We start from the raw sequence: 11,750 nt of genomic DNA, 5'->3' as shown, positions 1-11,750 counted from the left end.
TCATAGACTTTGTCCACTAACTTTTTACGGGTCTCAACGACAATCCCAAACTTCTCGGGAGGTTTTACGGGTCCATTCTCCCCACTCCCCAGAGCCAATAGATTTTTCGCAAATATCTTGTTCTCTGCGTCATCTGCCTTGAGTCTCACGTTACGTGTTAGTTCCAACTTTAAAAGGTCGTCCCAGAAATAACCGGACTTTATACAGTATTCGAGCTCATCATTCATTCCTCCCCCTCTTATAATTGGGAGGATTTGACGAAAATCTCCCGCACAGACAAAGACTATCCCCCCCATACACCTTCCTGGAACACCCAAAATGTCCCGAAGGGAAACATCACACACGCACGCACACACACAATTTTACAAATACACTTTATTCTAACAGAAGACTGGTTTTCATATGCGAGGACGGGAAGTCCAGGAATGAGCTAAAACGCTCGACCAATCGCCTCATCCCAGTTATACACTTCTTAGACTCTCTTCATGGCGTATGTTGATGACAACTCGCCAGTGAGACGGGGTCGCCGGAACGAGCTGTCTACGAACACCAAGAACTTCGAGATCTTCGAGACCTTCCAGAACTTCGAGACCTTCCAGAACTTCGAGACCTTCCAGACCTTCCAGACCTTCCAGAACTTCGGCACTTTCGAGAACTTCGGCACCTTCGAGAGCTTCGGCACCTTCGAGAACTTCGGCACCTTCGAGAACTTCGGCACCTTCGAGAACTTCGACACCTTCGAGAACTTCGGCACCTTCGAGAACTTCGGCACCTTCGAGAACTTCGGCACCTTCGAGAACTTCGGCACCTTCGACAACTTCGGCGCCTTCGACAACTTCGGCGCCTTCGAGAACTTCGGCGCCTTCGAGAACTTCGGCGCCTTCGCGAACTTCGGCGCCTTCGAGAACTTTGGCACCTTCGAGAACTTCGGCACCTTCGAGAACTTTGGCACCTTCGACAATTTCGGCACTTTCGAGAACTTCGAGAACCTCGACACCTTCGAGAGCTTCGGCACCTTTGAGAACTTCGGCACCTTCGAGAACTTTGGCACTTTCGAGAACTTCGGCAGCTTCGAGAACTTTGACACCATGGCTTAACGATGATCGTTCTTGACTCAACGATGATCGTCCACGGCTCAACAATGATCGTCCATTGCAAAACGATGATCGTTCAGGGCTCAACGATGATCGTCCATGACTCAACGATGAGCGTCCATGGCCTAACGATGATCGTCCACGGCTTAACGATGATCGTCCACGGCTCAACAATGATCATTCTTGACTCAACAACGTCCATGGCTCAACAATAATCGTTCTTGACGCAACGATGATCGTCCACGGCTCAACGATGATCGTCCATTGCTCAACGATGATCGTGCATGGCTCAACGATGATCGTCCATTGCTCAACGATGATCGTCCATTCCTAAACGATGATCGTTCACGGCCCAACGATGATCGTCCATGACTCAACGATGATCGTCCATGGCTCAACGATGATCGTCCACGGCTCAACGATGATCGTCCATGGCTCAACGATGATCGTTCTTGACTCAACGATGATCGTCCGTGGCTCAACGATGATCGTCCATGGCTCAACGATGATCGCCCACGGCTCAACGATGATCGTCCATTGCTCAACGATGATTGTCCATTCCTAAACGATCATCATTCACGGCTCAACGATGATCGTCCTCGGCCCAACGATGATCATCCATGGTTCAACGATGATCGTCCATGGCTCAACGATGATCGTTCACGGCTCAACGATGATCGTCCATGGCTCAACGATGATTGTTCTTGACTCAACGATGATCGTCCATGGCTCAACGATGATCGTCCATGGCTCAACGATGATCGTCCATTGCTCAACGATGATTGTCCATTGCTAAACGATCATCATCTACGGCTCAACGATGATCGTCCACGGCCCAACGATGATCATCCATGGCTCAACGATGATCGTCCATGGCTCAACGATGATCGTCTATGGCTCAACGATGATCGTCCATGGCTCAACGATGATCGTTCTTGACTCAACGATGATAGTCCATTGCTCAACGATGATAGTCCATTGCTCAACGATGATCATCCACAGCTCAACGATGATCGTCCACGGCTCAACGATGATCGTCCATGGCTCAACAATGATCGTCCACGGCTCAACGATGATCGTTCATGGCCCAACGATGATCGTTCTTGACTCAACGATGATTGTCCACGGCTTAACGATGATCGTCCACGGCTCAACGATGATCGTCCACGGCTCAACGATGATCGTCCATGGCCTAACGATGATCTTCCACGGCTCAACGATGATCTCCACGGCTCAACTATGATCGTCCACGGCTGAAGGATAATAATTCTTGACTAAACAACGTCCATGGCTCAACGATGATCGTCCATTGCTCAATGATGATCGTTCATAGCCCAACGATCATCATCCACGGCTAAGCGATGATCGTCCACGGCCCAACGATGATCGTCCATGGCTCAACGATGATCGTCCACGGTCAAGGGTGATCGTCCATGGCTCAATGATGATCGTCCATGGCTCAACGATGATCGTCCACCTGCCAAGCGATGATGTAACCAATTTACCACCGGCCCGCCCCATCTCGGGAAATGACAGATTTTATTTTTATTAAGTATAAGAATCTGTATGACATCCATCCAACCTAGGTACCTTACCCGCTCTCATCATCTTAACAACTGCCTTCACTTCATCTTTCCTTATTTCTCCACCGTTTTCCTTACTCATCACGATAATATAATTAGCGCTTCCCACTGAAACTATCTTTCCCTCCCTATCCTCTTTCACATTTATCAACTCCCTAATATACTTTACCCATTTTCCTCCTACTGTCCTCTCTTCTATTATCATCTCTCCATCTATACCTTTTCCTTTTCTTCTCTGGATTTGTCTCCTCTTCTTCTCCTAATTTCTTTCCAAAATAATTCTTCTATTACTATCGAAAAATTCTGTCATACTCTTACCACATTTCACACCTGCCCTCCTCTTCTCTTCTCTTTTCTTTGTACCTCTCATATGATTCCCTCGTCCAATTTTGTAACCAATCTGTGAAAGCTCGCTTTTTCTCTTCTACAATCTTCTTTGCTTCCTCATCCCACCACTCACTACCTTCTTTCTATTTCCTTCCGTCCTCCTTGTTCAACACGCCATCTTTTCACACCTTGTGACTCCCTCCTTGAGCCATCCCCATTCCTCCTTCACTCATAGTTCTACACTATCCTTCACCTCATCCCATTCCTCTCTCAGCTTCTTCTTATACTCCTTTTCTTTCTCATTTAAGCAGTTTACTTTAAGCACCTCCATACCTTTTGTCCTTTTTCTCTTTCTCCATCTATCCTCCACTCTCATCTTACCTTCTACTAGAAAATTATGTGATATTCCCCACCCACATCCTTAACTCTTCTTACTATACTCCTTGTTACACTATCTACCACCCTTCCTTCCACCACCCTTTCCCATGTGTACTTATACTTGCCTTTCTTCCTAAGCACTGTAGTTGCTATAATCAACTATCTTTCTAGATACATCTCCACCATCAACTCGCCACCACGGTTTTAGCCTGGACTTTATAATTACCAATCTCTCCGTGTATTGGTTCATTTCCTATCCTAACGTTAAGGTGTCCCAATACCACTACATTGAAATTTCTCCCTCTATGGACTCATTTAAATTCATCCAAAATACCTCCCTTTCCTTTACACTCTTCCCATTATCAGCCCATATGCACTTACAAAAAAACACATCTGCCTTCTTCACAGTTTCACTTTCATCCACATTAACATTGAAGAAACCTCCTTCCACTCCACTACACGCTTACCTATCTTTTCACTTAATAGTATAGCAACCTCTTCTCTCCCTCGTCCTCTCTTCACTACTGAGAACCTCCCAACTACACGCACACACACAGACACACACACTCACACACTCACACACACACACACACACACACACACACACACACACACACACACACACACACACACACACACACACACACACACACACACACACACACACACACACACACACACGTGTGTGTGTGTGTGTGTGTGTGTGTGTGTGTGTATGTGTGTGTGTGTGTGTGTGTGTGTGTGTGTGTGTGTGTGTGTGTGTGTGTGTGTGTGTGTGTGTGTGTGTGTGTGTGTGTGTGTGTGTGTGTGTGTGTGTGTGTGTGTGTGTGTGTGTGTGTGTGTGTGTGTATGTGTGTGTGTGTGTGTGTGTACCGTATATACGGAAGTACCACAAAGAAAGATAATCAAATGATGACCGAGCGCTTTCGTCTATTTAGATATCTTCATGGTACATACAATGATAATGCAAACATGAATACCTGTACAAAGTGGGAGGCTAGGGATGGGAACTGGAAAAGGTTGTGATTTAGTCTCTCATGATCTACTGATACCGTTCGTAGCATCGGACGTTTGGGCCACCACTTTTTCAACGATAAAATGATCAAGCTTGTATATTTCTTGACTTAAATTGAAGCTGTTGGCAAATGTATCTTTAATCAGACTAGATTCTATTTCATTTCTAGTAAAATTTGACGTATTTCTATCAATTTCTTTGGCACCTCCCCAGTTAATGCAATAATTAAAATCCCTTAAATGAACAAATAATGTATTAGACATTTGACCAGTCCTGACACTGTACTGATGTTGTTTTAACCTTACTTTTAATTCTTTTCCTGTGTAACCTATTTAGCATGGGATTGAATAAACACTCTTCTTCTTTACAAGAGGATTTCTGATTAAAAGGCATCTAACTGGTTTGGAGTACTTAAATGCTATTTGAATGTTGACATCACATTGAGATCACGAAAATTGAAGTGAGCGCCATGTTCAATGTTTTGGAATAAAAAGAAAAAGAAGAAGAAGAAGAAGAAGAAGAAGAAGAAAAGAATTTGATCGTGCTATACCTGTGGAATGGAATTCAAGATTGTTAGATTACTGATATGGAAAAAATGAGGTTTGTGTGTTAAACTTGACAAAAAATTTAACACTTTAATCAGAGATAGCAATTAGACTAAACATGCCAACTCAAATTTTGTGATGATGCCAAGTGTGCTTTCGGTTTTTCATTTCGTTTTGCTACGTCTATTCAGGTATGACAAAGACGAAAGTCCATTAAGGAAATGTACCAACTCAACCACGAAGCTACGAGTGATGTTAATTCCTCATAAAAATTAAGTACGGACGCCAGTTAGCAGTCGACTTAATTCCTCGGGAGTAGACTAATTCCCAGGTTGAAGAGTTTTAGACATCCAATAGCTAAGTTGGTATAGTGACAGCTTCGTGTTCTCGCGTGCCTTTGTTCGAATCCGGGGACGACTGTCGGAATTATTTGATTTACTTCATAGTCACTTGTGATTCTATTCATGTATGACAACGACGAAGTCCACAAAGGAAATGTACCAGCTTAACCACGTAGCTACGAGTGTTGTTAATTCTTCGTAAAAACTAACTACGGACGGCAGTTAGCAGTCAACTTAATTCCTAAGGAGTAGATTCATTCCCAGGTTGAAGAATTTTAGACATCCGATAGCTAAGTTGGTAAAGTGGCGGCTTCGTGTTCTCGCGAGCCTCGGTTCGAATCCGAGAACGATTGTCTGAATTATTTGATTGACTACACCGTCACTGGTGATTCTATTCATGTATGACAACGACGAAGTCCACAAAGGAAACGTACCAGCTTAACCACGTATCTACGAGTGATGTTAATTCTTTGTAAAAACTAAGTACGGACGGCAGTTAGCACTCGACTTGATTCTTCGGGAGTAGACTAATTCCCAGGTTGAAGAATTTTAGACATCCGATAGCTAAGTTGGTAAAGTGACAGCTTCGTATTCTCGCGAGCCTCGGTTCGAATCCGGGGACGACTGTTGGAATTATTTGTTTCATTAACTATTCATTTATAGATAATTGCTGTTGTTATTTATCTTTTTCTAGGTAAGGTTACGATCGCCAGCCCAGAGGGATTCTTCTTTTATTCATGGGGAATGTGTTTTTTAATCGGTGGCAGTAATGTATGTATCAAGAATTTATTTTATTTTTTCACGCATGTTCTTATTTAACGATGTCTACTAAATTCAAGTTACCTTCGTTTATTTGTACCTAAGATCCATCTCAGACGATTGATAATACATTTACACTTTTACATTAGGATCCTTTCATAGTTAGATTCTTAATGGTTTATTCAGATTGGGTAGATAGAATTGCTATCACCTTTGGAATTTAATTTTTACATTCTATTACTGGTGCCTTTTGAGAGAAGAGCAAGATCCTCTCTCAGCTATAAGACGGATGAGTCCCTATTATCTTTTGCAACAAAGCTTTCAAGTAAACGAAAAGAAGTGCCTTGTGGTTCTTTGTGTATTAGCAATACACAATAACAAACTGATTTTCCTAGTTCTCCTCCTCCTACTCAAAGCACTCCGTCTACATTAAGACCACCTGCAATTACATGTACCTATTGCAACAAATCAGGTCACTCAAATAGTTTTGCTTTCGCCATAAACGTCACGAGAACAAGTCAAACAGTCCCCTGTACGTAGGAGTTTCTCTGATGCCTCTTCTAACATAACACATGACCTATCTGGAGTAACGCTTCAGGATAAATATAGTTACCTTCATCTCCATGGCCAATGTAAGCATTTAACTGAAGTGTTAAAAGATTCTGAAATATAAGGCTCAACCTCGGTAAACTTAGCCCCAATTTCACCAGTGCCAATATCACAAACCAAGGGATTGACCAGTAATATCCGGTCTCAGATCACCCCTTAGATGGGTGTTGATTCTTACAAAGGATTACAAAGGCGGAGCATGCCGATAGGAGACCTTTTGATCCATATCTAGGTCGGATGCGAAAAAAAAATCATATAAATAATAAAATGATAAATAAAAACTATAATAATGTAAATAACAATTAAAATACATAAATAAATGCATAGGTATAGTTAAATAATAAACAAACAGGTAAATAGTAAATAATAATAAATTGACATATAACTAATAATAAATGAAAACCAGACAGACAAATGATAACAAAACAAAAAACAAATAATATAAGATATATTATAATCATTACAGCATCTTACTTAGGTATTCATCTAAATGATTCTTAAAGCTTCGAACTGAACTACATTGCACTACCTGTGTAGGAAGTTTATTCCATTCATTAACTACACGGTTGGCAAAGTTGTTTCTACCTACTTCCAAATTGAATCTATTTCCGGACAGTTTGAGACCATTGTTTCTTGTCTGATTCTCATTCAATGTGAAAATTTTGTCACTTTTGATGTTGTCAATTCCCTTTAAAATCTTAAAGACCTGTATCAAGTCACCTCTGAGTCTTCGCTTTTTTAGGGAAAACCGATTCATGTGTTTTAGTCGATTTTCGTATGATTTATTTTTGATATTTGGAATCAGTTTTGTGGCTCGCCGTTGTACTTTTTCCAGTCTGTCTTTAATGAGATTCGGTGACCATACGGAAACAGCATATTCCAAATGTGGACGAACTAACGATTTATATAGCTTGTTAATGAGTGATGGACTTTTGAAATCAAAAGATCGCGCAATCAGTCCCAGAATCTTATTTGCTTTCTCAGAGGCTGAAATACACTGCTTGGATGATTTGAGGTCGTTACTGATAATTACGCCGAGATCTTTTTCACTATTCACTTTTGTTAACGATTTTCCAAATAACTTGTAATCGTACTTACTGTTATTTTTACCTATGTGCATTACCTTGCATTTACTTGTGTTAAATTTCATTAGCCACTTTTCAGACCATTGCTGTAATTTATCTAAATCTTCTTGAATATCTAATTGGTTTGAGTGATCATTTGCCACTCCGCACAGTTTTGTATCATCAGCAAATTTGGAAACAGTAGATTTTAGTCCATGGTCTATATCATTTATATATACTATGAATAGAATTGGCCCAAGAACGAAACGCTGAGGAACTCCAATTGCAACACTTTTCCATCCAGAAGTTTTTCAATTTAAAACAACTCTCTGTTTTCGACCATTCAACCAATTACTAGTCCAACCTAATAGGCTACCACTTATTCCATGCAAAGCTAATTTAGTAAGTAGTCTTTCGTGTGGGACGGTATCAAAAGCTTTTGCAAAGTGTAGATATATTAAATCTATATTGTTTCTTTTGTCATAATTCGAGATAACTGTGTTGTAGAATTCGAGTAAGTTAGTCACGTCTGAAACCATGCTGGCTATCATTTATCAAACGGTTACTTTCTAAATGATGTTCCATAGCATCTCTGATGATAGTTTCCATTATTTTTCCTACGATTGAAGTCAAACTTATAGGCCTATAGTTATTTGGTTTCTTTTTGTCACCTTTTTTGAATATGGGAGTAACGTTAGCTAGCTTCCATTCTCTTGGGACATCTCCGGATATGATGGATTTCTTGAAAATAATTTCTAATGGAACAACAATCTCATTTTTCATTTCCTTTAAGATTATTGGATGCCAACCGTCAGGCCTTGGTGTTTTATCGACTTTGAGTTTGTCTATACACCTTTTACAAAGGATTACAAAGGATTACAAAGGATTACAAAGGCGGAGCATGCCGACAGGAGACCTTTTGATCCATATCTAGGTCGGATGCGAAAAAAAATCATATTAATAATAAATTAAAACTATAATAATGTAAAAATAACAAATAAAATACATAAATAAATGCATAGGTATAGTTGAATAACAAACAAAAAGGTAAATAGTAAATGATTATAAATTGACATATAACTATTAATAAATGAAAATCAGACAGACAAATTATAACAAAACAAAAACAAATAATATAAGATAAATTATAATCATTACAGCATCTTACTTAGGTATTTATCTAAATGATTCTTAAAGCTTCGAACTGAACTACATTGCACTACCTGTGCAGGAAGTTTATTCCATTCATTAACTACACGGTTGGCAAAGTTGTTTCTACCTACTTCCAAATTGAATCTATTTCCGGACAGTTTGAGACCATTGTTTCTTGTCTGATTCTCATTCAATGTGAAAATTTGGTCACTTTTGATGTTGTCAATTCCCTTTAAAATCTTAAAGACCTGTATCAAGTCACCTCTGAGTCTACGCTTTTTTAGGGAAAACAGATTCATGTGCTTAAGTCGATTTTCGTATGATTTATTTTTGATATTTGGAATCAGTTTTGTGGCTCGCCGTTGTACTTTTTCCAGTCTGTCAATGTCTTTAATGAGATTCGGTGACCATACGGAAACAGCATATTCCAAATGTGGACGAACTAACGATTTATATAGCTTGTTAATGAGTGATGGACTTTTGAAATCAAAAGATCGCGCAATCAATCCCAGAATCTAATTTGCTTTCTCAGAGGCTGAAATACTTTGCTTGGATGATTTGAGGTCGTTACTGATAATTACGCCGAGATCTTTTTCACTATCCACTTTTGTTAACGAATTTCCAAATAACTTGTAATCGTACTTACTGTTATTTTTACCTATGTGCATTACCTTGCATTTACTTGTGTTAAATTTCATTAGCCACTTTTCAGACCATTGCTGTAATTGATCTAAATCTTCTTGAATATCTAATTGGTTTGAGTGATCATTTGCCACTCCGCACAGTTTTGTATCATCAGCAAATTTGGAAACAGTAGATTTTAGTCCATGGTCTATATCATTTATATATACTATGAATAGAAGTGGCCCAAGAACGGAACCCTGAGGAACTCCACTTGCAACATTTTTCCATCCAGAAGTTTTTCAATTTAAAACAACTCTCTGTTTTCGACCTTTCAACCAATTACTAGTCCAACCTAATAGGCTACCACTTATTCCATGCAAAGCTAATTTAGTAAGTAGTCTTTCGTGTGGGACGGTATCAAAAGCTTTTGCAAAGTCTAGATATATTAAATCTATATTGTTTCTTTTGTCATAATTCGAGATAACTGTGTTGTAGAATTCGAGTAAGTTAGTCACGCAAGAACGTTTCCGTCTGAAACCATGCTGGCTATCATTTATCAAACGGTTACTTTCTAAATGATATTCGATATCATCTCTGATGATAGTTTCCATTATTTTTCCTACGATCGAAGTCAAACTTATAGGCCTATAGTTATCTGGTTTCTTTTTGTCACCTTTTTTGAATATGGGAGTAACGTTAGCTAGCTTCCATTCTCTTGGGACATCTCCGGATATGATGGATTTCTTGAAAATAATTTCTAATGGAACAACAATCTCATTTTTCATTTCCTTTAAGATTCTTGGATGCCAACCGTCAGGCCCAGGTGTTTTATTAACTTTGAGTTTCTCTATACACCTTTTAATTTTTTCTTTTGTTATATTTACCTTAGTGAGTAAGTTTACCCCAGACTTTTCACAGGTTTCAGTTTGGAATTCACTTTGAGGTGTTTCGTTTACGAATACCGAGCTAAAATAATTGTTTAAGATATTACACATTCCTTCATTTGAATATTCAAGTTGACCGTCAGCAGATAATAGTGGACTAATGTGATTCCTAACAACCTTTTTATCTCTAATGTAACTATAGAATTCTTTGGGATTCTCTTTGGATTTATCAGCGATGTTCATTTCATATTGTCGTTTTCTTTTTCTTATTGTCTTTTTTAAATCTCTCTGTATTGATACACAACCTTCATAGTCATTAGATGCACCCGAGCACTTATATTTCTTATAAGCCTGTCTCTTTTTAGCAATACTTTTTTCAGTTTCTTTGTCGAGCCACTTTGGGCGAGCCTGATTTGGGGGACGTCTGTCCTTAAAAGGAATGTAAGTTTGAATAATCTTAGTGAGCGTATTTTGAAATATTTCCCACATCTGATCTACAGGTCTTTCGTTTAATTTTGCCTCCCAATCTGTAAGCTGAAGCTCCTGACGTAGTCCTATGAACTGAGCTTTACTGAAATCGGGTATTTTAGAAACACAAGTATCTATTCTAAAACTGTTTAGGAGTTTGAATCTAACTAAGTTGTGATCGCTATTTGCAACAGATTCACCGACTTCTACATCAGTTACCATGCTTTCGCGGCTAGTGATCAAAAGATCGAGTAAGTTTTCATATCTCGTGGGCTCTTTTACATACTGAATTGAGTAATTGTAACCAACTACTCACTTTTTATTTTGTTTACAGAAAACACAACTATCTCAGTTACAGTAGATACTGATGCAGAATGTAGTCTTATAGGTAAATGGCATATTGTGCTCCCAGGGATTCGTACAATCTCCCTTTATCTCCTTTTTGTAAAGGATTACATTCTGTACAAGGTTCTCCCTTGCCTATTCTTGGGTCTGTTCACATTCCCTTAAGATTTACCTTCCCAAACTACCGGTTTCCATGTTTCTTTTGTTGTTGTTTCTGGAATTGCTCTCATGTGTGATTGCCTCTTGGGCATTGACACTATAACAGCTAATGACATAGATATATCACCTAGGTGCCGTGTAGTGACTTTTCAGAAATCTATTATTCCTGCAACGGATAGGCCAGTTTCCATATAGAACTCGCTTTATGTGCATGATCAGACCATACATTTGTCTTCAAAGAGTTCTAATCGTTTAGATTCCCCTATTCTACTTTGTGCTGCTGCTGTTGTTGTAGCGAGCATTATATTGGACCTTCACATTTAATTCAGGTGCTCAAATTGGTTTTGACGTCTTATCTCAGCCTGATTCGGTTTGTGTTCGTCGACTAGCACTGGAAGAAACT

The 11,750-nt window shown here is 39.5% G+C and overlaps 1 protein-coding gene across 1 annotated transcript in view; it reads right to left on the bottom strand.

Annotated features, from left to right (window-relative positions):
• Positions 1–227, bottom strand: part of LOC143032662 (uncharacterized) — a 450-nt gene extending 223 nt beyond the window's left edge. The window contains exon 1 of the mRNA XM_076197542.1: positions 1–227. This exon is cut by the window's left edge and continues 223 nt beyond it. Coding sequence (XP_076053657.1) covers positions 1–227 — 227 coding nt within the window.
• Positions 228–11,750: the final 11,523 nt, after the last annotated feature.

This window comes from Oratosquilla oratoria, chromosome 14 (assembly GCF_046742065.1).
Source record: "Oratosquilla oratoria isolate Oo_2021 chromosome 14, ASM4674206v1, whole genome shotgun sequence".
In the NCBI taxonomy this organism is placed as follows: domain Eukaryota; kingdom Metazoa; phylum Arthropoda; class Malacostraca; order Stomatopoda; family Squillidae; genus Oratosquilla; species Oratosquilla oratoria.
The sequence above is the reverse complement of the archived record's forward strand: the minus strand, read 5'-3'. Positions and strand labels throughout refer to the sequence as shown.